The 27,746-nt window shown below is 35.8% G+C and overlaps 1 protein-coding gene across 13 annotated transcripts in view; it reads right to left on the minus strand.

The window, feature by feature from the left end:
- Positions 1-297: 297 nt before the first annotated feature.
- The window catches only part of RBMS3 (RNA binding motif single stranded interacting protein 3), a 705,592-nt gene continuing 678,143 nt past the window's right edge, over positions 298-27,746 (minus strand). For 8 of the 13 annotated variants that reach the window (XM_077129934.1, XM_077129932.1, XM_077129938.1 and 5 more), the window contains 3 exons: positions 15,727-15,807; positions 13,813-13,940; positions 298-5,380 (listed from right to left, as the gene is read on the minus strand). In XM_077129934.1, the coding sequence (XP_076986049.1) occupies positions 5,374-5,380; positions 13,813-13,940; positions 15,727-15,807 (216 nt within the window). In that variant the 3' untranslated portion in view covers positions 298-5,373. Of the gene's footprint in view, positions 5,381-13,808; positions 13,941-15,726; positions 15,808-27,746 lie in introns of those variants that run through there. The other 5 variants (XM_077129940.1, XM_077129935.1, XM_077129939.1 and 2 more) reach the window with 1 other exon arrangement.

Consider the following 27,746-nt stretch of genomic DNA (forward strand, 5'->3'; position numbering starts at 1 on the left):
TATAAGGAAACAGAGCCCAAAGTCTAATAGTTGAAAAAAGAAGACAAATCCACAAAGCAGATAATTAGCCCTTCAAAAATTGAGAGTGATTGTATTTCTGTAAGATTCAGAAATTGGGGCAGTTACTAAATGGAATGAATAAAATGGAAGAAAAGCTCAAGTGTGACTTTGGCTGAATGATTCTTCCTATGGATTTATCCAAGCTTGATCTCACCTCTGCTTCACCTTTAAAGCTTCCTGAGTGGAAGAAACTCTTATGATACATTATTTTCCTTCCCAGAAAAAAATTTTTTTAAAAAAAAAAGGAATAAATATTGAGAAACCATCGTCCTTCTTTTGTGACACAGTGAGTATTTACGTGTTGGCATAGGAAATCAAAGAAATCACTAATCTGGGGTGAACTTTCCTGTTCTGCCTCATAAAAGGCCTTTGGGGGCCACAAGGGGATTTAATGGTTGGTCTTTGTATTCTCCTGAGCTGGATATAATACACAAAGGACACAAGACAAATAGCACTTGGACTGAGGAACCAACTTCAGAGTTTAAAATGATAAGAAATGTTAAACTTGAGTCAGACCCAGCTGTCTTCCAATGCCATAGCGGATGTCATTTATAAAACGAATTGATCCATTAATGAAATCCCATTATCACTCTGTGACAGCAAGGGTGTAGTGTGCGAATCAATGAGCCTGTTTAAATTCCATCAATCCCTCCAATCCGAGTGAGAAGCTGTCAGTCCCAGTGAGTCCAAAGTTTGGAAGCATGCCAGCCACAACACAAGTAACAAAACGTCATCCTTTTCTCCCAACTGTGGACAAGATAATGTAGATCAAGCTTCTATGACCTGTTTGAAGTAAACTTTATTACCATATGTGATTCCTCAAATATGCAGAATGTTGCTACACCTGTACATAAATGTATCTCTCTGATTTTTAAACCACATATTAAAAAAAAAAATTAATGCTGAAACCCACTTAAGAAATTCTTCCTGCTCATCAGATCATCTTCAGTGGTACATGCACTCAAATTAACAGTAAGACTTAGTTTCCAAATGTATTTCTGTCTCCTGTTAACATCATAATCTGTTTCGATAGCCCACTGAAGCATCATTCAATCATGAGGAAGACTGCAAGTGTGCGATAAAAATCAAATTTCATTTTTCATGAGTGAGGATTTTTAAGTTGGGCCACTGTAAAAAATACATAAGTATATAACAGACATTCTAATTATTCAATGAGGTTTATAAAAAAAAAAAAAGAATGTTTTTTTGGGGTCGCACACAAAAGTGATTTCAAAGCAGTTTTGTAGATACTCTGAAATGATGTCAACTTCCTGCTTCATTCAGCCTCCTTCAGCTCTGTCTTCCACCTATGACATGAGTGCTTTTAATACCAGGTAGTTTTTCATTAGGAGGGGACAGAAGTGAGTCATATGTTCTGTCAAATGCAGATCTGCTAAGGTCACAGTAAGGATTGATTCTGGTGAAGCATGGAGACAACATTCTAAACTGCTGAACTCTATGTAAAACAAACTAACCCAGCCAAACCGGAGTCAGGTAGAGGATTTTTTTTTTTAAGAATATTATATTACTTGACATATTCAAAGCATGCCAGTGTTCAAATGGCTGCCACCAGCACTTCCATCATCCATCTTCTGGCCATTAGGATCCAAGACATCTTTAGAAGAAATGGCCATGCCTCGGGAAATTCCCAGTGACTATGCATTTTGCCTCTCCTGACCACACCTATCATTATTAAAAGAAAACCCACTGTTTTACTGACCATGTAACAAGAGTTTGGATGAGATGGTGTTTGCCCCATTCGGATTAGAGCTTTAGTTTGTTTTCTGATGTTTAATTTAAGTACTTGGCAAGTTGAGTCAAAAGGAGAAGATGAAACATCTGAATAAGTGCTTAACAATCTGGTTAAGCACCAGATTACATGGAAAATTAACTTCAACTTTTGAAAAATGTATAGTCTTAAGTAGGATTAAAATCATCATAATATATATTTGTGATTAAATTAGGATTCAGATGTCTGTACATATTGAACAACATATATTGATTTTTTATTGTACTGTCTAATGTTGCTTACCCATTGATGCTTTTTTTTCCCCAGACTTGACTTTTGAAAAAAGATTCCTAGGTGAAATAACAGATAAAGGGGAGCAAATTTGAACTTTTGCGATTTTTCCTTCTTTGTTTTTCCTTTTGATTTGAAATAAGATAATTTTACAAAATGGCATGAACAATCCAAACACAAAACAACGCATGGACATGTAAAATAACAGGTAGAGTGATTTCCTTTTGCCTGGAGTGGTTTAAAAAAATTGAAATTTCATAGTTGAAAAAAATGTTTCTGAATGTATAAATAAAGCAGCAGTTTTAAATAGAAACCGGAAGTTACCTAGGCACATTCATCAGCCACATGGTAGCTACCTCTTAGCCTCATTGTTGATTGTGTAAATGAGACTTTCTTTGTATCACATTCATGTTCATTATATTTTTACAGAAACAAAGGAAAGCATGTTGTTTTCATGTTCAAATGAGTCATGCCCGGCTTATAATCCTTATTCATATAAAGGGTTCAGAGAGTGAACAGAATACAGAAAACAAGGTTTTCCTACTTGTGTTCTTATTCTCCCCACCCCCTTAATTTGGGGATCCACTTTTTAAAGATAAAAATTACGTGCCACCCTTAAAAACATAAGGAGCTAGAAGATGGAACGGAAGCCGTATGAATTTGTAATTCTCTGTTAAGCATAAAAGACAATAAAAAATGGGTGTGACCAGTTGGAGTTTCTACCTAGCACATGCTACATTTGCTTGGATATACTGTCACCTGTAACCTGACCATAGAGATATGAAATCACTCTCTAGGTATGAGCTTCCAATGCTTGGGGTTGCAAAGAAGAGAACCAGGGTGTACCTCTAGACTAAGTCTTTGTTTCTAGTTCTTCTATGGTGTGATATTGACAGTTTCATGTAAATCAACCCCATTACTCATGTTGACCCACTGGGAACATGATTTATCTTTTAAATTTTTTAGTTTTTAAAAGCCTACCTTATTTTTTTTACAGTGCACTTAATGCATTTTCCCCTTTCTTCTGGACTAAGACAGGTTTCTCTGACTTATTTACTTTGTGAAAAGACTTTCACCTGTTTTGATTCTAACCATTCAGAAAGCAATTCTATTGATTGGTTCGATGAACAAAGTTTCAGTGTCCTTAATTTCAGGCATAACTGCAGGCTCAACATGGATTTCATGGGGAAAAAATGCAGTGATATTTTTCTGGTAAGTCCACTGAATTCATTTTAGACAGAATTTTGTATAATTCTTTAGGCAAATAGATCTCCTTTGGCTTTAATGACTGACCAAACCTAATTCTTTTGGTTTTATTGATATTAATCATATAATTTCTTGATTGTCAACTAGCATTTTAAAAAACTTACCTACATTCCTCTAATAGAATCCTCAATCTTGTGGGTCCTATTAGCCTCAGGGAGTTAAATTGAAATAAAAAGGTCTAAGGTGTCTCCCTTTCTGGCTATACCAGGATGTGAAAACACAATAAAAAGAGATGAAAAGAAAATAACCCTTTCCCAAATGCAGAATTAAGGTGGATATTCATGCTGGATGACGATAAAGTCTGAAGTGAGAAGACAAAACAGAGAGGTGTCACAATTTAGAAGAAATACAACAAATAAAATGAGATCTTTTCTCAGGATACCACTCCACCACTTTACAGAATGTCATTATGCTTTCAGACCAGGTACAGGAAGTGTCTTTAGTTCATAAATCACATAAAGAAAATTCATCCGGTTAAACAAGTGTCTTGGCTTATTGGTGGCCAATAGCTTTCACTATTCAAAAGAGCTAGAGCGGACCCAGAAAAGCTCTTGGAATTTAAAGCCGTTTGGCTCTATCAGTTGGTATCCAGAACTCTTCAGGCTGGGACTGCTGAACACAGCAGCGGCAAGCTTCTACTATCAACAAATATACATTTAAAACAAAACAAAACACTTTTTTTTTTTTTGCAGTATGTAAAACACCAGTGGAAGATAGTTTAAACAAACAACAAAGTAAGAACTGGTCCGGCCATGTAGGTCAAATAAAATTTAAACCAAAAAAAAAAAAAAAAGTAAAACAAATTCTATCTTCTTGACTGCAATAGGGTGCCACTTCATCTTTGGTATAAAATAGGCCATCCATAGGCTGAATTTGATCACAACTAGGAAAGACTACAGAAATTGTCAACAATTTCTCTATCTATTGCTTTTTTTGTTTTTTTGCACTTTTTGACCATAAGCTCCTATCTACTTAAGTTTTTTTTTATGCTCTTAAGCTAGGTTTTGCAATGTGACAAGCAAAGCTGACTAAAAACTTTGTAAAGCTCATAAAAAAGACTGCAGATAAAAAGCACTAATGCTTTTGCTAGCGATCACGCTTTGTAAATAAAAAAAATCTGCATTCTGCCCCCCAAACACGCATTATTTCTAATGCAGTTGTTTTTAAACCAACGTTAATAACTTTACCATAAAATGTTTTTGCCTTCTAGAATGATTCATGTCAATACTTAGACAAAGTTCATGAAAAGTCCCAGCATTTTCCCAATTCTTGCAGTTGCCATGGTTTCTTTTATCAACAAATTTTCTTCAAATGAAGAAAAACATTTTCTTTTAAACTGTACAGTTTTTTTCACCCTAAAAACTCATAGTCTTAAACTTCTGTACCAGTCAAAGCTGGCACAATATTTTAATTCTTTCTTGATTTTTTTTTTAACAAGACGTTGACAGCTTGCCTCGAGAGCCTTTGACGTCCTTAAAATTAAGGCAATTAAGATTCAAGATAAACCTTACCTAAAATTTCTAAGAAAAAATAAAATAAAAAACCAACCCACTAGATTTAAACAAGAAGGGAAAAAGAGAGAAAGAGTAGCTTAATTACTGAGGAAGACAATTTCTTTCCATTTCTGCTTGCCTGCCTCTTGACATCAGGTTTGCTGTTTTAAAAAAAAAATATGTATTTACACCTTCAGGTAAATTCTGAATTCAAATGTTCTTCCAGATAAAATGTCAACCTTCGATGTTCCATTTTGCTGTTTTTTTTCCCTCTTCTGGGATTTTATTTCTTCAATTAAAAAAATGATGACAAAAATAAAACTGTCAGACCACATGAAGGAACCATTTGCACAGCACATAAAAACACTTTGTTTTCATTGGGTAAAGTAGAAAATTAAAAAAATTAAAAAAAAAAAAAAAAAGAAAGAAAGCAAGCATTCAGTTGACGCCTGTGCAAACTGGAAGCCAACTTCTTGTTCAATGAAGTATCTTCATTCAAGGCAAAGTTTCAAGACGGACATTCTTTAGTCCTGTTTATGGTCTGTGAAAACAAAAAATGAGAGTGGTCACTAATACAATGCAACTTTGCAATAGTCTTTTGTGCTCTTTTCCAGGGAAGTCTCTTTAAAAGAAACCAAGCTCTTTCAATAGTATAACATCAACAAGGAAGTTGTAAAAGACATTGGACTTTGAGAATGCCAAGTTCTCCCGCTGTCAACCAAAAATATATTGGTGAAATATGTATTCAGGCCAGAGAGTTTGGTCATATTGAAAATCAAGGCTAATAGATCAAGAATATCTTTCAGTTCTGAAGAAACAAGATAATACCAATTACACTGACAGGCAACACTCCCTGTGTGCACAGAACTTATGTTTCAATGTCTTGCTTATGTTATAGCGCTTCTAAAGATTCTTTGAGTAATTCTATCCCTTCCAAACTCCCATGAGATTCATCACAACTCAGTAACCAAATATGTGAGTCCCTACCGTGTACCTGACATAGAGTTCTGGATTGTATGTTACCTTATGGTATTCTCCAAGAATCTCCAAGAATAACATAAGCCTTATTGGCCTGGTATATACATAAGGCAGTTAAGAGATCAATGAAGTTTTGTTGTCTTTCTCTTTTTCTCTTCTTCTTTACTTAGCCCCCACCAAAATTGCAAAGGACTATATATTATTTTTATTTTTTTTTATTCTTTAGGAGTCTTTCAGTGTGGTATGCACATAATAGGTGCTTACGCAAATAGCATTTTTACTACATCCATTTTGTCCAACCCAGTTCACAGAATGGTTTCTTCTGAGGCCCCATCCATACTGCAGGGTTGAGCCTCTAGCATCTAGCAGGCTGAGCTTTTCTGTCCATAGATTAAGATTTTGATAAATACATTCAGTATGTGTTGTGGGAAGAAGAATCTTTAAACTAATTGCAGGTCACATTTAGATTAAGTTCTCTTCCCTCACAGCACAGGATGACAGAAAAAGTTCTGCAGTTTCTTCTGCACCTTGTGAGTTAAGAAGCCTCAGGACTGCCAGACATGGCTGTTCAGTGCAACCAACACATGGCAGAGGGAACGTGCGGTGGCTAAATTCCAACCCAGAATCTGCTGTGAAAGTTATGTACTCTGGTGCAGGGCTGCATCTGCTGTAAACAAGGGGACTTTAATCAAATTCACACAGTCATGTTATGCTGCACAGCACTGAGCCTAAAAGACCCAGAAAAGGCTCTTTTTCCTAATTTTCAAAAAGCCATCCTGTGAGCTAGCTGTCGCTTTTAGGAACCTGATTAATTTGTTACTATAGTCATGTAAGAAAAGCAACTAGTTGATGGATTGAACACTTGAATTTTTAACCTAAGTTCAGGTTTCTAGAAACTCATCTTTTTTTTTTTCTGTTATAGAAGTGGAAATTCTTCTAAGAAGGAATGCAATTACAGTTTCCATAATAGCAGCAACAATAAGGAGGACTTTTATTATTGGAAACCAAGAAGTTAGGATTTAAGGGATGATTATGGTTGCTGAATCACTATATAAATACTCCTTTTTGCTTTCTGGTATATTGGAGTAAGCAGAGGGAAATACCTAAATCTTTGCACTGTAATCCAACACTTTGATCTCCAATAATGATTGTATAGCCTTTATCTTGTGCCCTTGTGAGTGTAAAAACCTGCAACTGACCCTCACTTGTACCCATTTTATCCAATATTTCCCACTTTTGAGTCTAGTGATGACTAAAGACAGCCCAGAAATGTTTATTAATGAAGGGCCTTTGGGTCAACCCAAAACTAATCCACACCAAGTCCAAAGCTATCTTGATAACCAAGCTGGATCTAACCAAAATGGACCGGCCTAATGTGCACAGTAGCTTAGACTTTAACCTATAAGTTGCCTATACCTCATGATATTAAAAATCACGCCCATCATCATATTAAAGCTGCCATTTTCTACATAGGTCCTGTGACTAAGCATGTAATCAATCTGTGCATGCTCAATAATTAGATCACTTCTAATTACATCATCTAGAGACATGCGCTCATTATCCTAAAACCTGCCCATCTTTTAATATTATAAAACTATCAGAATTACTGCCGTTTGGGAGACAGATTTTTGGGCCAATAGGTCATTTGCTCTCCTGCTTCACACCTAGCAATAAACTCTTTCTTTGAAACCCTGGTGTCTCAGGAATTGATCATTGAGAGCATTGGCCTCAAGAATCCACTGCTTTTCCCCAGTAGCGTTATGAATTGTGCTGGTTTGAAGCTGCTCCGTGCCCTAGAAAAGGTCATCTTCCTTTAATCAATTCCAGTAGGTGCAGACCTGTTGTGGGTGGAACCATTTGATTAGGTTATTTCAATTGAGATGTGTGACTCAGCCTATTCAAGGTAGTTCTTAATCCTTTTACTGAAAGTTCTTTATGACAGGATAAAGGACAGAAAAGGCAGAGAGAGCTTAGAGAGAAAAAGTCCCCAGAGGGGCTGAGAGAGGAAGCCACTGAAGCCAGAATCTAAAGGTAACAGAATGGAGAGGAGCAGCAGACGCCTGCCATGTGCTCTCCCATGTGACAGAGCTGTTCCAGATGCTGGCGGCTTTTCTTCACAGAAAGTATTATCCTGGTGATGCCTTAATTTGGACATTTGCAGGGACTTTGAAGTGTAAATTTGTAAGCTAATAAATCCCCATTGTAAAAGCCAACCCATTTCTGGTCTGTCGCATTCTGGCAGCTTTAGCGAACTGAAACATTAGCAGTTGTGGGAATCATGACCTGTACTTTAGCTGTCTTTGTATGCTTTTGCATACTATACAAGTCTTGCCCCATTAATTTCTAAAAGTCTATCCTGCTATAGAAACAAGATTGCTTTCTTTGGTGGTGTGTTTTTTTTCTGTTTGTTTGTGGTTCTGTTCTTTGCTCCTCACCCCCACCTTTTCCCTTTGTAGTGTTGTGCATGGAGCAGAAAATACCCTAAACACCACAAATCTCTAAAATAGCTGCTCAATGAACAATGTCTTACTCAACAGGTTACACTGATATAGAAGACCTCACTGCTGAGAATCTTTATGGATGCAAAAGTTTCAGAAGCATCCATATTTATAAGACAGGCTGGAGCTACATTCAGGTTTCATAACTGTTTGTAAATATTTTCAAATACCCTCTCCCATTACTTGCTTGTTCTTAAAGTGGCCTCATTGCCATATGATAACAAATGAAGAGAAAGAAATGGTTGAACTTCCCATTTTTGTAGTTGTTAGCTGAAGACTGAAGGCAAAAGGCATTGTTATTTAATAGAATTAAATCCACCCCTGTCCACACTCTCTGTCCTAGATGAAGTGTGAAAGTACACATTTACATAATACTGATGTGCTGCAGTTATCCATAAAAATAAAAAAAGCCTTTCACATTTTCAAGGCTGAAATTATTAACAACAGAAACATTTCCAGTTGGACAGTGAGACTACTTTAGAAACAAAATGTGTTGCAAATTAGAAAGAAGAACTCATGTGAAGGAGATCGTATGTATGAAACCATTTGCAAACTGTAAAGCACTGGGCAAAGAGAATGTATTGTTACTCACAAACTTAAAAAAACTTGTTAATTATGGCAATCAAGGATGTAATTGAAACATCATTAATATATTCACAGTGTATAAGAGATTGGTGTTTATGAGAGTTCACGTGGACCTTCTCCAATTAGCCAGATAAGATTTTACAATGCCAGGGTTGAGAAGAAGACCTTCCAAGGTCAGTGTAAATGTTGGAAGGTGAGGGGTTTGACTGACTTAAGACAATACAGTCACGTAAAACCCTCCCATCTTCAGCGCCACATCCCACCCCTCCCCACCCTCCACCCGTCCCCCGAAAAAAGAAGAAAAAAGTAGAGAATGGAAGATAGGGATATAGCAAACCAAAATCTTAGAATGTGAGACTTTTAGAGCTGGAAGTAATATTAGAGACCATCTAACAACGTGATCTTTACCAGTGTCTTTCCCGATAATGCTAAGTGAAAAGAGGGATTCTGTGGTCCAGAGTTTGGGAAATATTGCATATTATATTCCCACTACTGAACCACAGGCAATCCAAACATGCAGTTAGGGCATCAACAAAGAACTAATTTTGAAAGAACGTAATATTTTAAATTAGTATCAAAATAATCACCATGTAGATAATCAGAATTTTGTTATATTTTTATTAATTTAATATGTTAAAGAAAGAAAAAAAAAAGAAATCCTTTTTTAATTCCTTAGGAGGTGGACAGCATGCACCTTAAACCTTCAGGAAGCAAAGAATTTGAAGTATTTATCTGACCCTCTAGGAGGTCATGCCATTAGCATTTTAATGGCTTTGAAGAGAATTGCAATTAAGAAATGCATTTCACTTCATTTAAAGCAGTGTTTTCCAACTTAAATTGACCATAGACGGTTTCCCTCCTACCCCACCCCACTCCAGGGCATGGTGGTAAATTTGTGCTCAGCACCAGAGTCCTAATTTACACTCTCGAACACTGATCTAATTCCCTCATTTTACACAGAAGGAAAATGAGGCTTGGAAGGGCTTTTGAACGACCACTAGCAAGTGGTAATGGTAGAATTTGAATGAAGGACTTTTGATTCTGCATATTAGAATTTAGCTTTGCCTGAAGACTTATACTTTTCAGATCCTAGTTATTTTTAAGGTTTCCCAAATAGCACAAGGAAAAACAGATTATAACTTGGATGAGAACTGGAATTCCCATAGGATTTCCAAAATAAGCAACAGTTATTAATTTGGTCTTCTGTACTAAGAGCCAAGCCCCCCCTTTTTTTTTGCACTGAGCCGTTTTTGAACAATGGGGAAAAATGCATGGCTAGAAAATGTGAATCCCTGATTTCCTAACACAGAAAGTGGAATTTGGAATATTAAAATATTTTCTGACATATTCCAAACAGAACCCATACACTCACAGGTAAACCATTTGTCTTTCTCAAATGTTTCTCCTAAAACCTTCAGTTGTGATGTCTGTAATTCACTTCAAAATACTTTTAGTGCAGACATGTATAGATATTTAATACAGACATTTAACATATATAGTATTAAATCCATGCCTAATGGGTTAAACTACTTTACTGGGACACTTAGGTGCCCTAATCAGAATGTCACACCCCTCCGGAGGTCAGCTAGCTTTTAATGAGAAGGCCAGAGATTCCTACAATTTCTTAAAGCTACCCATATCTCAATTAGCATAATAATTGTTAGAAATAGGTTGCTGATGAAAGGAGTAGCTTGTTAATTAACATAATGGATGCTGGAAATGAGCTGGCCTTTGTGAAATTTGGCACATTCAAGATAGGTGGATAGGCTAAAATATTTTGGAGATGGTCTTCACTTTACATGAAAGTAAAGTGAAAGTATAGGCGGACATCTGTGGCCTATAACTTCAGGGATATTGCGTGAGGCTTGGTTTCCAAATGAGACTGGAATGGAGTAAATTTCTGGGGGCGGGGGGTCTCAATAAGGATAACACAGTCCTACCTCTAGAAAATGTCAAATCTGCCCGATGTGAATATTTCGTGAAGACATGATCATATTGCTTTTTCAAAAAACAAAAACAAAAAACAGGGCTGGGACGTGATCGAGTTTATGGAGCAAGCTATATAAATGCTGGCTTAATAAATACTTTGTGGATGCTCCTGGATCAGATTTTTCCCTGTGATGATTGTCTCTGAAAAAGAAAACAGGGTTTGCTATAACCCAAACACTTAGCTCAATTTCCAGTGTTTCCTTGAATGGCTCTGAAGAAACATAGGCTATGCCATGACATAAGTCTGTCTCCCTTGGTTAAAACTGATAGAAACTTGGAAGGTCATATTAATTGGTTCCTTCGATAAGCTTTCAGATGCCAATGTACTCTATTAATTTATTTGATTTTGGATATTTTCTTTATTTTCATTGGATAACATTTTCTCAAGTCGAAAGCACCTGGTACTTCATATCTTGCAAAAGAGAGGAAGTTGAAAATATAAACAGGACCTGTTAAACATTTTCTCCAGGTTTACAGAAATGTCTGCAAGGCAATGCAAGGGTTTGTCATATGTCACACATTTGAAATGTTCCCTGTTCCAGCGTGCTTTCATCTCTGGCATGTTGCAGCAACGAGCACACCTGCTGAGGAATATCCTGTAACATACATTCCTGCACACATGCAAAGGAAAAGTCGTTCCAACCAGGAAACCTCATAATAATTGTAGCACTGTGAGGACAATGGATGAAGGATTTCTTTCCTTGCTATTATCAGGGGAAATCTCAGCATTATCAACCATAAGAATCCATGGCTCAAGAAACATAACCATGGTATGACATAGTTTTAAACACATTTCAAAAATTGTGTTATGTGATCAGATTCTGACTTCATGAAATATTTCAAAGAATAAAGCTTCTTTGATTAGATGTATTGTAAGATAAGAAAATTCCTTGTCTTTGTCTGCCAATAAGGCCCTCCTGGGCTATCTCATCTACTTCTATTAGTGGCATCAATAACTGTTTTTTTGCTGGGAATTTTAAAGTTCTGTTTGCCTGTTCCCTTCCTTTTGTCTATCCCCACGCTACTTCTTCCCCTACTATCTTATTACTAGTGTAAATGAGCCAGCATTTGTGAAATTCAGACCATTCAAGATACCCTCTTGCTTGGAACACTGCAATAAATAGGACAGTCTGCTTTCACTGCTTCCAAATCCTTTGTCTATTTCAGCTGATATACAATCTTAGGTATTTACCAGTTACTCTACACCACAAGAGTTTTCTAAATTCTTGCTTTTCAATTCTATATTTCTTTCTGATTGTCTAATGATGAATTCAGCAATTGTGAGTCTAGAATATGAACTCCAAGAGAGCAGGGGTTGCATCTGCCTTTATAATGGTTTTCCCTAGCACCCAGAATATTATCTCTTTCCTAGGAGGTGCTCAATAAGAAACTGTTCGTTGAATAAATAAAAACATCTTTTTCCTTCATCCAGACATTAAACTGTTAGTAGGAAGGGTTTAGGATTACTTATTCCCATATTATGCTTCAGAACAACCAAAGCCAGTTTTAACTGCTCACCAAGTTTTGAAAGGTGTTTCTGGCAAATAACAGTATCTGTCTCTCACTGTGCTTCTATGTGGCCAATCTCTGCTCCTTTCCCCTTTCCCCACATATAACCCATTGAGCCGATGGAAAAAAAATCCATTGAGTTTGGAACAGGGAACAGTATATTGTTTGGTGTGTGGAAAAGTGACTCATACAAGCTATAGATTTTTTTTAAAAAAACTGCGTAACTCATGATTTTCCCTGAAAGTTATTATATGAGAATAATAATGACAATAACAATAATGCCTCATATTTATAAGGCTGAGTCATCTTTTGAGCACATTTAATTCACAGGGCTGACTTTAGAAGCTAAGCCACATATGGAAGAATCCATTTCCTTGATAATCTTTTAACCACAAACAAATCTCTTAATGTGTATTGAGGTTAAAGAGGAATGGTGATGAGGAAATGTAACACTCAGGAGACAGGCAGGATTTGGGAGCTCTCTATTCACCAGGGATTTTATTGTTATCTTCAAAATACAATTGTTTGCATGCCAAGACAGCTGCACATAGATTTTCCTTTTGTTCCATCCTTTGGTTTCAACCAGAAGCTCTCATGCTTTAGTCTACATGACTATACAAAGTCAAGTCTACTTTGCTTTATGTTTGACAAAGATTTTTGGGAGAAAATCTGATTTTTCCTTTGCCATTTAATTCCTATATCAAATTTACTGTGTATTCCTTTTTTATTTTATAATACTCCTTCTCAGGAATTATTTCTCTGGGTATTCAAAACAACCCTACAAGGTGAGTGTTTTTTCTTTTCAGACAAAGAAACTGATCAAAATGCAAAGTTACTATCTAGTTTCAGGTGAGAATACTGGAATTTTCAAAAATATGTATGTTACATCATCTATTAAGAGGCTGGGATGCCCCTTCCTGTATCCATACTTTTTGGCAGTGTCCTCCTACACTGACTCCAGGCTTGGCCATGTAACTTGTTTTAGCTCATAAGATGGTAGCAAATGAGCCATGAGCAGAGAACTGAAAAAGTGTTTGTACATTGGGATTTACTCTCTTGCTGTTCTTGGGATTTGAAGACTTCCAAGTGAATAAGCTGCTAGAGGATGATAAACACATGGCCAGTCACTCCAACATGGCCACTCACTCCATCATGCAAGCCAACAGCTAGCCAATACCCAGAAGTAGAGCTGCTGCATAGATGACAGATGCATGAGTGTGTCCATCCAGGACCAGAAGAACTATCCCCAGGAGGTCAGCCCAAATTGCCAACCCACACAATCATGAGCTAAACCAATGTTTGTCATTAAGTTTGGGTGGTTTATTATGCAGCAAAAGCAGGCAGATACAACATTAGAGAGTAATGCCAGGTTGGTTGATCCTAAGGGAAAGAAGCTCGTATACCTTGAACTTACTTTGACTGTTGGTAAGAATATGCAGGTGCATGTTCGTTGGGTGTGTCCACTGCTATCTGTTGCTGCTGACCACTGGTGTCCTGGGATGAAGGTGCCACTGTCTGGGGGGAGGTATCAGCAACAACACCCTTAGGAGGCAAATAAGAACAAAAAAGTCTTATTGGTTTGACAGAATCTTTTTCTATCCCAGATTTAAGTATAATTAAACTGTTTTCAATAAGCTACACTGCCAAATGTGCTTTATCATTTCACAGTCATCAAAGCGCTCAAATTCAATATGTAAGCATACATCTTTGCTGCACACATAGAGAAATGCAAATATATTGCAGAGAGGTACGCTTAAATAGCCTAGAAGGTCCAGGCTTATAATTTTCTCATTGCCTATAATAGTGTTTTTTGAAAGCTTAAAATAGCAAATAACATATATTTTAAACATATATTCTTGAAATTTCTGAAAATCCAATTACAACCTGGTTAATGTATTCTTTGGGGGCCCACAAGTATGGAACATACACACACACACACAGACACACAAATACGTTTCAAAATTAGGCCTCCCTGGTTTCCTAAACTATTTGATAATGTCCTTTTAAAAGTTTGGGTCTTCTGAGTCTTGGCATTAGCAAATATTTGCTATATGCCAAAAAGAAGTGAAAGTAAACATTTTAAAAGAACCCATTTAGTCTGTAAGGATTCCCCTTATGGATTGAAATATAGCCAGTGAAGTATGACTATCCTATGGTGTGGGAGGTGATTTGGGATTCCTGACGTCCATGGTTATAGAGGTTGGGAGACTCTGGTGGACTGTCATGTGAGATGTCAACATATTATCTGGTCAACTCATGGAGTAGCAGTGGCATTAACTCTAGAGAAGTCCCAGCTCAAGGAAAGGAAGACACTGTGTCCATGATAGCACATGTACATCAGGAGGGCAAAAAAAAAAAGAAAGAAAGAAAGAAAATAATAATGGGAGAGCCTGAGAGAAGTACACCAGTCTAAATGTTTCACACCACCAACACAGCTCTACGCTCCCTTCTTTTCTGTGTAGCTTGATGACTCTGTCCAATAAAATGATGTATGGAGGGACAGATCCAGTCCAATGGAAGAAGAAAAGGAAAAGGACAAAGCTTCATCATTCATTGTGCCTTCATCATTCATTGTGTCCACAGAAATAAGAGTGGTCTTATATTTTCTTTCTTGTCTGGACAAAGCCACAAACCTGTCAAGGTTCATTCACCGGAGCAGTAGTTCTAAACCTTTAGCACACCTTCGAATTACCTGAGGAACTCTTAAAAATCCTTACATCCAGTCTGCACCCCAGACAAATAAATCAAAATCTTTGGGGATAAGACTCAGGTATTTAAACTCCTGAAATAATTTAAATGTGGAGGAAAGTATGAGAACCAATACATTAGGTCCACTATCTCTCAAACTTTAGTGTGCAATTGGATCTTGTTAAAACACATATTCTGATTTGGTAGCACTGGTGGTGCCTGAGAATCTGCATTCTAATAAGCTGCCAGTTGATGTCAATGATGCTGGTCCAGAGACCAGTCTGAATAACAGGGCACTAGAGAACTAGTTCTGTCTAGAAGCTTTGCAATTTTTTTTTCTCTCCCAATTAATGAGCATTTGTGTTTAATGTTTAATGGGGTGGCAATTTCTGTAAATATGAAAATCAAACTTCCCTCATGCTTCTATGGTAGATTAGCTCATTTTGTGTGCAAATAGAAACATAAGCATGTTCGTGTAAATGGACATACTTTTATATACTGAGCTTGCAATTTCAAATCTTAGAGCAGCAGAAAATCATGCACAAGGATTCCTTGGGTCATAGAGAGAAGGAGCCCATTTTATGTGGCTGAGATTTATCTCTCTCTCTCACCTCTTCCTGTAAGACAAAGAGAGACTTACTTCAATAGAGACAGCTGTTGGAGGCACGGGCGTGTACTGGGGAATGTAGGTCCCTTGCATAGGAGCAGCAGCAGTCATATACTAGAAGGAATCAAAGAAAATTGTACGTGAACTCGGGGTTCCATCCAGAGAGAAGTGTAGAAATGCACACGACTCCATTATCCATGTGGCCCACGGTCAGTGCGTGATTAAAGTCAAGCTCTATTTTGACCAACAATAGGACAATTTCTAAAAGTATAGATGACCTTTGCTTACTGAATCAATACAGCAGCAGCCTCACTCCCAAAGTAGCCTTACAAGTTATTTCATCCCCGTTTATGACTTTGTCTTCTTAAACATTCTATGTCAGATCTCAAACGTTTCACATCTAAAGTATAAACTCCATGAGGACAAGTATGATGTGTGGTTTTTTCCCCCATTTTATTGCTAGCACCTGTCACATAGTAGGCTCTTAACAAATATTTGTTGAATGAATGAATCATCACATTAACTGTTAGTAAAAATTTCTTTCTAACTGAAAAAAAATGAATAGAGGAATAATGCAAGAAGTACGTATATATCAATACAGAGAATTGATAAATGCTATCATTTGCCATTTTCTCATCACTTTTTTTTTTTTTACATAAAAGAAATAAAGCATTACAAATAATGATGTCTCTTTGGGCTCTTGCTCTTTTCCATTCTTACCTCACTCTCAGTGTTTCCTTTTCAACTCCTTTAATTCTCAGAATCTTTTTCATTGGAATGAATTATGAAATAGTCAAATCATTTTTCACTAAGTCGTAGTATTCAGTAAAATATGTATTGGGGGATAATACATATTCTTGCAATGAAGAAAGGGAGGTCCAGGGAAATTTCATGCTCACCTCCATAACCCTGAAGTATCATTATGTTCTTATTTCTACCATACGTTGCTCCCGAGAAAGTTGAGTTCTTTGAGAATTGAATTTTCATATATCATCAGTTATATTTCTGAGTTTCTAAATTTGATCAACATCACAAAGTTTCAGAACCAGAACCATCTCATGGAAACAAGGTTTCTCAACCCCAAAAGGTTATAGGAATGATTTTGATGAAAAACCATAAGGTCTATGGTTCTTTATTCTTCTTAATTTGTTAAGTTTGAGTATCAGTGCATGTATAAATTGGCAAAATCTAAGTCACTTTGTGTTCTAATTCCTGGTATTTTCAGTATTCAAAAGACATGATTCTGAATCAAGACAAATACCAAAATAGAGACTGGCCCATCAGATGTTATTTAATATTCATGGAGAAATATAGCAATAAAGTAACTATGGAATAAATACATCTCTGTCCCAAGCTAATCACTGTTCTATTATATCTATTTGCTATAAATAGTGGCAGCCTTAATGAAACAACCCTAAATCTAACAAACTAAACTTTTGTCTAATGTGTTCATTGGAATGAATTATGAAATAGTCAAATCATTTTTCACTAAGTCATAGTATTCAGTAAAATATGTATTGGGGATAATACATATTCTTACAATGAAGAAAAGGAGGTCCAGGGAAAATTCATGCTTACCTACATAACCCTGAAGTATGATTATGTTCTTATTTCTACCATACATTGTCTAATGTGTTTCAACAAGATACCACTGAGTACAATCATACCTACATAAAAAAAAACCTTCTTTTGTAGTTTGGGCCAAGAGCAATTGAGAGGCCTGGTGATATTAGTAAGTTAGCTTGTTGTTGAATACTATCAGAGATTTCTGTTTCTGCCTCTGCGCTCTCACAGCACTCATCCCTGTTCTAGTAAAACTGTCATCTCCTTTAAGAGCAAAGAACAAGTTTCATTTTTCTTAGTATTTTACAATACTCAATGCAATGCCTAGTATTCAATAAATAATCGTACAATGGTTTAATGAAAGGACGCAAGGAGAAAGCCTTCCATTTCCAATGGCTACCAATTGTACATGTTTCTTGGCCATTGATAATTCTCAGCTCATAATAAATATTAATTTTATCACCTCCCCATAAAGTGTTTTTATAACCTTTAGACAAATATCTTAGCCAACTCTGCTTATCATTAACCTAGTCCTCCTTAAACAGACAATAAATTCAGGTATTCAATGGCTATCAATTTTTCAAATAAGGACAGACTGTGGAGTCACATTGCAGCAAATATTATTTCACATCAAATGACCCTATGGGAGGTATCTGCCTTGCCAATGAAACCTCTGTAAAGGAGAATTTCAGGGATGAGAGTTCCCTGGCCATTTCAGACAGGTGATTTGCCTGTTACATAGGGTTTGAATATCCTTAAATTTAGCATTCCCTACAATGTACTTTTTGAACACTAGTTCCACTGATAAAAAAGTTTTGGTGTTCTAATGCATTTGAGCAATGCTGCAAAATACATTTTCTTCTTTGACAGGGACCTACATTTTTTTAAAATGCTAAGAAATCATAGCTCAAAGAAGTTTGTCTAAAGGTGGTTACACCAGCATTTCTCAAGTTATTATTTTTTTGCTTTAATCCTATTAATTTGGCTCAGTACTAGTGCTCTAAGGAATATACTTGGGAAATGTTTCTTTAATTCAATTTACAAATCCTAGTAGATTTGCAGCAGGTCAGAGTAGATTTTCACCAAATATGAAATTATCTAAGCACAGAATACTTATTTTTCTTCAATGGTGACTAAATTGCATGCTTAGGAACTTAATTTGATGCTGTTTTTCTTGGTTCTGTTAAAAAAAAAAACAGTTCAGTTCAATGTGTTATATGTGTGTATGTGTTTCTTTTAATGAAAAAAATCTTCCTGGTTATTATTATTATTATTACTTTGTGACAGACATGCTATAAGAGCTTGAGAAAGTTGTTTGAAAATTAAGGACCGAGTTTTTTCTAAGCAAGTTATTGCTATGGCGTGTTATGTCCCTTCAGACTATTATCCCTGGATAAACTTTTACAGTAAATCTCTTCTGTAGTAGATTTATATTTTCTAGGATTCAGCCTCAAGAAGTGACAGCCTTGTAAAATTAGGAGCAAGTACTTACAGGAAATGACTACAGCTACGTGTAAGATCAACTCTCAGCTTTGGGTAATTGGTGACAAATAACTCTGAACTTTCTCTGGGAGCATACAGTTTGATTTCCTTAAGAAGACAGATAAACTGCAGTCAGACTTAATAATCCAGGCTTCACAAACATTGTTTATATCTGGGTGCCTCAGAGACTGCTTTCATTTTGTCCAGATAAAAAATGACAAAGGACTAAGAGAATGATTCACGATATCCAAAGTCTGCCCTTTTAACTTAATAAATTCCCATGGATTACTTATTAAAACCGTAACAAGAATGGATGTATACTCCTTAATCTAATTTTTTTACTGGTGTCTTTCGAAGACAGAAAATATCTGATGAAAAAATATCTGCCATGATTCTTTCGTGACTACACATTACTCGTTTTGCATTTTTTTCAATATGCAATGGCTGATGGGAACCACATTCCAATGGGATGATGCAGATAAAATGGATGAACCCATGCAGTATTTCCCTGTGTGTAGCTGCTTAAAGTTATAGCAGCAATGGATCAATATTTTTTTGGTTAAGTCCTTGATGATTTTTACATATTCCAAAAACACCAGATTTTTACATGTGAGGGCGTAGGAGTCCTGAATAGCCACTTTCAAACCCAGAGAATACATTCCAGACACCATCACTTGTTCCAAGAAGTCTAGACACTGCATCACCAATATAGTTAAACAAAGAGAGAAAAAAATGGTGAGATTGGAGAGAAATTGTATTTTTGTATATTTAAGTTGAGACAAGTAACCTATTTCTGTTACTATGGAATCATTGATTATTTCCACGGAAACAAAGAAAGACAAACTCCAAATTGTGAGTTTGGGATTTACTCCCCCGAACCCCCCAAATAAAACAACAACCAAAACCAAACATGTTTTACATATTTCCTACGCAGAAACTTTTTTTACTTTTAATTATTTGTAGAGCAAGGGAGTGGCACGGAAGTTCCCACATTTTAGTTTTTTTGGAATTTTCTTAATTTATAAACTGACTCGTTTGGGGTTATCATTATAATATTTAGATTTTAAATTGGTACTTCCAGTCTAAGCTATAAAATTCTTTCTGCTTCTTAAAAAAAAAATCACAGAAAGGAGAGTTGCCCAGGTCCTAGCAAAGCCTGTCAATGAGAGTTGTAAAGTTGTAAAATTGCACCTCAAAAAAGCAAGTTGACCAAAAGAAAGCAACAATTTTGGTAGATAATGCTGACAACACGCAGTGTGAATTACTTTCAAAATTATCTAACACAAAGTTTCTTTCCATTTTTTACTTTTATAAAGTTTTTTTTTTTTTTAAAGGAAGCTTGAAGGTATAGGGAATAACCTGGAACAAACTTAATTATATAAAAAGAGCCACCAGGGTTGGTGGCTAGTTGAGGGAGAAGCACAGTGTTAACATGGGTAGAAGCATCCTAGGTTCTGTGGGTCATATATTTTATGATCATGGACATCTTGGATTTGGACATGGGATGGCAAATTGGTGAGATCTCACATGTTGGCTCTTACTAATTAGTAATAGCTGGTTGGAATTTAATTTTAAGAATGTTTCTAAGTCTCCATATCACTCAATGGAGGGAACATCCATACAGAGGAAGGGAGCTGGAAACATTTCCCTTGAAAGGAAAGATCCACTAGGGCATGGTAAAGCTGGGTTTTTACATGGGTCCTGACTACATGTTATTCCTACATCCTTTCTACTTTTGCTAATGAAATTTTAGAGCTGAAGTGGGTCTGCATCCAGCATAGCAGAGTGTATGCTTTCGTAAGATTTTATGTTAGTGTTAATTTATAAAGTAGGCAATTTACTTTCATGTACAATTATAGAAATAAAAATGTAGATGCAGTTGATGAAATAATTTTCCCTGAAGAGTCAGGGAGGTAAATACAGATAGCAAGATATAATTCACCTACTGGGAGTGCAAGCCCTTGAAGAGGGAAGAAAGCCAGTTAGTGGGCTTGATAGATAATCAAAGACCTGTATTCTTAGGTATACGTGGCCTTTGTTATCCCATCCAGAGTAGCACTATGTATAACGCACAGAGGGGTGTGCATTAGTCTATCACACATAAAATACAGATTGCCATCAGTGTATTCTGAGGTGGGGGCCATTTGCTGGTGGCACATAAACAAAGAGAGTAACAGGGAAGAATCTTGGAGGTTGTTCTTTACGTGGAAGTTCATAAAACCTAAGTAGCCATTCCCATGAGATCTCAGGATATGGGGCCTTCAATTTTGCAAAGAAAACAATTTTCATAACTGTACTAGAAAGGACTGAAATCCATTAGTTTTAAACATGTGCACAGATTTTTATTGTAGCAATAAGAACACAATAGTAATACTGCGGGGATATAGCTGATTAAAAACTATACCTTAAAATTTGAACTTGAGGGTGGGCCACGGTGGCTCAGCAGGCAAGAATGCTTGCCTGCCATGCCAGAGGACCTGGGTTCGATTCCCAGTGCCTGCCCATGAAAAAAACAAAAAAAAAATTTGAACTTGAAGCAACTTTACATAGATACGATGAATTCTCTTTCTCTCACCCTCAAAGTGACAAATATTTTGTGATCGATATGACCTAACAAGAAATCTAGATAAAAATTGGACAGAGAAGAGATAGTGTACCACTTTTGACTACTCAGGAAAAAAAGGTAAATAAGCCTGATAGACACTGAAAACTTGTCTTATAGATTGCAGAATGGAGGTCATTTGTGATTAGGAAAGCATATTTACTGTGGAGTAGTGGGGACAAAAGATTCATTGGGTTCAATAAAGAATGGGAGGTAAGTAAGTATAAAAGATAATATGAGGATATTATGAATAAATTTAAGCCAATAAATTTGACAATTTAGATGAAATGGATAAATTCCTTGAAAATCACGGTTTATGAAAATAGATACAGGAAGAAATAGAAAATCTGAACAATTCTGTTTCTACTAAAGAAACTGAATTCATAATCAAAAAAATCTTGCAACAAAATCTTCAACCTTAATTGGCTTCCCTGGTGAATTTTCCAAATGCCTAGGGAATAAATATTAACAATCTTGTATGAATTCTTCCAGGTAATATTAAAGAAGGAACACTTTCACTCACTTCATGAAGCTAGCTAACCCTTATACCAAAATTTGATGGAGACATTACAAAAAAGAAAATCTATGGTCCAATATCTCTCATAAACATTGATACGAACTTTCTATAAAATTTATCCAATCAAATCCAGTGATACAAGGAAAAAAATATCATGACCAAGTATTAGGGTATATTTCAGGATTGCAAAGTAGGTTTAACATTTTGAAAATCAATGTAATTCATCACATTGACAGAATAAAGAAGAAAACAGCATGATTAGATTACATGAAAAGTTTTAGAAATATCTTATATAAAATCCAATATTTGAATGTGATGAAATGACTTGACATACAAGGAATAGATGGAAATGATGAATAGAAGCTTATATTTAGAAAAAAAAAACATTACAGCTCTTATCACACTTAATGTTGAAATACTGACCACTTCCACTTTGAATTTTTTTTTTCGGTGGGGGGCGCATGGTCCGAGAATCGAACCCGGGTCTCCCATGTGAAAGGTGGGCATTCTAACCATTGAACTATCTGTGTACTCTCCCTTTGAATTTTAGAGTTAGACAAAGATGTCCAGAATCAGCCCTTCTAATAAATACTGATCTGGAAGCTCTAAATAGTACAATAAGACAAGAAAAATAAGTGGAAGGCATTAAGATTGGAAAAGAAGAAATAAAATTATTATTGTTCACAGATGACATGGTTATTATATATAAATTCCAAAGAATATACAAAAAACTCAATTTTCAGAGTTACTAAGAATATTTAGCAAGTATATCAGACACAAATCAATACAAACAATGTATTCTTACATATAAACAACAATCAAACATGATTTTAAAGTGATGCTTATATACAGCATCAAAAACATCAAATACCTAGGAATAAGTCTAAGAAAATACATAATGTTTTCTATACTGAAAATTGGAATTTCTATTCTGAAAATTGCTGGGAGAAATAAAATAAGATCTTTATAAACAGAGAGATATGACACTTTCATGGATTAGAAGATTCAATACTGTTAAAATGTCAATTCTGCTCAAACAGATGTATACATTTGATATAATCACAATTGAAATCCAAGCAGATTTCTTGGTGGAAATCAACAAACCCACTGTAAAATTTATACTGAAATACAAAGGATATGGAATACCCAAGGCAATCTTGAAAAAATCAGAGTTGGAGTAAGCACATGACCAGATATTGAGACTTATGAAGAAATCTCAATAATTAAGACAGCATGAATTATTGTAAGGATAGACAAATAGACTCAGAGAACAGAAAAGAGAAATCAATAACAAATACATTTTCAGACTACAAATTTTTGACAAATAAGCCACTGCAATTCAGTGTGGGGAAGAACAGTCTTTTAATAAATGATGCACAATCAGCTGGGTATCTCTGTTGGAAAAAAGAAAAGATCCATAACCCCTAACTCACACCATACACATCGTTAATTTGAAATGGATCATAGATATAAATATAAGCTGTATAATAATATAGTTTTTAGAAGAAAAAAGGAAAATGGCTTCATGATCTTGGAAAAACCAAATATTTCTTAAACATGACAATAAGAACTAAATATAAAAGAAAATATTGATAAACTAGATTTCATTAAAATTAAGATCTTCTGACTTTCAAAAGACTGAGGGAATGCAAATGTTACAAACACATATCTGACGAAAAAAACAGTACACATCTGACAAAAACAACTTGTATACAGATTATATTTTCCATAAAAACCTCCCTAAATCAGTAAGATATAGACAAAATATCCAATTTTGGAAAGTGAATTTGAATGAAGTATTGATACATTCAAAGACCTGTATGAATATCCAGGGAACTAGGTTGAACAACAAAAAGCCAATTCCAAAAGATTTCATTGATGTGCCAAAATTTTTGCAATGGAGGACAGATAGATAGATAGAGCAGGGGAGTAAAGAGGAAGAGGTTGTGGTTATAAAAGGGTAAAGATGGGATTCTTGTGGTATTGAAACTATTTGGTATCTTGCCTACTGTGGTGGATAAACAAATTTATATAGGTAATACAATTGTGCAGAACTTAGAATACACACACACTAATGAACACAAGTAAAAATGGGGAAATCTGAATAAGATTTGTGGATTATGGATTATATCAGTGTCAATACCCTCTTGTGATATTATATTAAGGTATAAAATGTTACCATTGGGGAAAACTGGACTAAATGTACAAGGGATTTCTCTATATTATTTCTTACAACTGCATGTAAATCTACACTTCTCTCTATCAAAATTTCTATAAAAAATAAAAACAAAATCAAGAATTATACACAAACACACACATTATATGTGGGTGAGGAAAAAATAAAAACAAAATCAAGACTTATACGCAAACACACACACACATTATATATGGGTGAGTGTGTATGTGTGTGTGTGTGTGTATGTTATGAGATTGAACAGAGACTTCTGGAAAGAGAACATCTAAATGGCCATTAAACATATGAAAAGATTTGAACAGATGATCAGTCTCATTCATTGCTCATCAGAGAAATGCAAGGTAAAAGTATTATGATATAACATTTCCCCCTCACCAGGAGGGCAAATGACAGAATGACAACACGAAGTGTTGGTGAGAATGTGGATAACAGGAACTTTCATACTTTGCTAGTTGGAGTTTAAATTGGTATGTGAATTCTGTAAAACTGTTTTGGGGTACCACAGAAGCAGAACATTTGCAAAAACCTACGACCAAGTCATTCCACTCTTACGTATGTACATGAAAGAAATTCTTACAAATGTACACGAAAAGATACTACAAAAATTTTTAAAGAAGATTTATTCATAATAATCTCGAGTTGAAAATAGCCCAAATCCCCATCAACAGTAGGATAAATAACTTGCAATATATGTATATTGTATAATAAAATAAAATGAAAAAATATGGAGGAATCTTTCAGATCTGATATTGAATTAAAGGCACGCATAAAAGTCTTCATAATGAATGGTTTAATTTACATAAAGTTCAAAAACAGGCAACACTAATCTATAGTGATAGAAGTGAGGACTGTGGATATATTTTGTGAGTCTAATAAAAGGGCAGGTACAAAGAGGAGGCTTCTGTGTCATTGATCTGGGGAGTGGAAATATAAATGCTTATACTTTGTAAAACTTATTAAATTATACAGCATGTACTGTGCATAATACTATACATCTGTATGATTGTTTTACATTAATAAAAGAGTTTGCAAAAGAAAAGAAAGGAAAAAGAAGAATGAAACAAGACAGGAGAAGGATTAACCTTAGATGGCATCAGGGATAATTTATCCATTCCCAACATGAGGGAAGATGGATTGCATGAATCCCCCCACAGAAAAGTTGGAAAATTTGGTAACACATCTAAATTGTCTTCTCATTGTTTCTCTTTGAGGTAAGACGTAAGGTGAAAGTGGTGAGGTTGGGAGCCTGAGAAAAGGTATAAATTGGTTTTCTTGGGGAGTGGGAAAGTGGGGGACTGAACAGACCATGGAAACCTACTAAAGTTTCTGGCAGAGCCACAGGGCCTATTTAAACTGTATTGTCATGAAATGATTGTACCACCATCAACATGGTGGTATATTCAGTTGTTCAAAAGAAGGGGGCAGACCAAGAATTAGATGCAAACAGGATCAAAGCTTTACCACGAGAGGACGATGGAGTGGGAACGGGCCAAGAGAGGTGAGGGCACAAGAAAGAAAGTGATTATAATGTTCTAGCATGTAATCTAAGTGATGTACCAATGTGAAGAAATGAGGGAGAAAAATGACAATAAAAACATGGTAGGCTAAAGGTAGGCAGGCTTAATGGCCAAAGAAATGTTACAATAAGGGTCGTAGAAAAAGTGTACTGTAAAGGAATGAGGTGGTGGTCAGAGTGAATGAAAATGAGTGGGATATCTGAAATTGAGATTTGGAGTTGTTTCAGTGACTGATAATGGCAAATTCTAGGACAGGTTGGAGAAGTGAGGGGTACAGGAAACTGAAAGGCCAAGGTGCTCTTCTGTTAAATTCCAACAGAGGATATATGGAATCCCGTATTGGAATGTGGAATTAATTCACTTTTTAGAAACATTCAATAACATTTGTTGAGCCTTTATTATGTACCAAGTATCATGTTAAGTAAGCATATATTCTATAGTGTTAAAGCTTGGGTTGGAAATAGGACTCAATAGAGCCTGGAAGAAACTGGTTCTGTTACTAATCCACTTTATATCCTGGATAGTTTATTTCTCCTTTCTGATCCTACACTTTATAAAGCTATTTAATTTTATTTACTACTCATTATTGCCAATCTGTCATTCACCACAGCACCCAGGAACCGAGTGGCTAAATCAGATCCTTCTAAGTTGATCTTTTTCCTTGTTACTACTTTGTCCCACTGTCTTCCCATTTTTGTGTCTCAATTTCCTATCTGCTTATACCATCTTTGGCATTCCTTGATATTCCCTCTTATTTTATTCCATATTGGTAGGATTTTTCAATGGTAAAGAATTAAAACTTCTGTAAAATGGTGATCTCTTCAAATTAGAGAGCCTGTTGAAGTCTAACCAATATTGATTTAAATCCGTTCCTAAATTCAAAAGCATCAAGAAAAAGAAATCACAGTAACAAGTGACCTGGCTCATCTATCAGGATAGTTCTATCAGAAAATTATATGAACACAAGCCCCATAGCTAATGTCCTCATCCTCTTCAGTCTCATTTAATCTTTATTCTTACTCTCAGAGCCGAGGCTTGATTCTTTGTTTTGGAAATGAAAGAGCTGAGAGGCTGTTATCAAGGGGATAAACAAATGAACTAAGAAGTTGTCAAATTATCTGGAATCTCTGTCATTTTCTGTTTAAGGTCTATGACTAAAACCTTAAATTGGGCTGGGTGAAGACACTTCAGCCGAAATGAAAGGGAAGTCATCTAGACTGCCACATGCACAGTAAATCCTGTTACTGAAATAATATAACATACACAAACCTTTTAGCATAAAGATGGTACATACTAAGGATTTAATATATAGGAATTGTCATTATTACTGGCTTTATTTTTATTGGTTTCGTTATTACAAAATGAAAATTTCATTATTTTCATAGTTTATTGGCATCAGAATTCAGCTTGGACATTTCGAAATGCTCATTTATTTCCTCATGTCAATGACATCAGTAAGGCACTTGGGGAAGACGGTAGGGTCCTAAAGGCATGGGGGATACTCCTTTAACTTGCCTGAAGAAATAGTTTTAGAGAAAACAGAAGGAGCTTGTTTGTGTTTCTGAGAAAGAGGAGGAAAGGGGAAACCTGGATGAGTTGGTGCTGAGAGGGGAAAAATGAGATTCCCATTGGTGTGAGCCTGAACACAAGTAGGGCAAGGGTTGGCATAAATCCCACTGCGGTGAAGCAGCCAAAGGGCATTTTAAGCACAGGCTTGCATCACCTCTATATTCAATTCATAATGGTTCGAAAGGCCATGCTGGCCTCCAACCAAGTCTTTCCTCAATGTCTAGTCTGAGTGCTGGTGGCAAATTCTCTCGGCTTTTCTTTTTCAGAAAATATTTTTGTTTGCCTTCATTTTTTTCTCTGGATTCTTTGTTGACAGTTTTTTATATTGTATTTTAGCATTTTAAATATGTGACTCCATTGTCTTCTGATATGCCTTGTTTTTGAAAAGATGTCTGTTGAGTAGGATTTTTCTGGGGAAGCTGGAAAGGGACAGAGTTTCACATCCACATCAATGCCACATGGAATGGAAAGTGTGGACATGGGGCCATAATGCCCTTGTGAATTCACACAGATGCTGCAGCAAGCTTTGGACTTTCAGAGGGTATTGGTTTCAGCCAATCTCCCTTAGCTTCAAGAGATTAGGGGCCCAGTGACATTTGTGCTACATTC

The sequence above is a fragment of the Tamandua tetradactyla genome, chromosome 15 (genome assembly GCF_023851605.1).
Source record: "Tamandua tetradactyla isolate mTamTet1 chromosome 15, mTamTet1.pri, whole genome shotgun sequence".
Taxonomy (NCBI): Eukaryota; Metazoa; Chordata; class Mammalia; order Pilosa; family Myrmecophagidae; genus Tamandua; species Tamandua tetradactyla.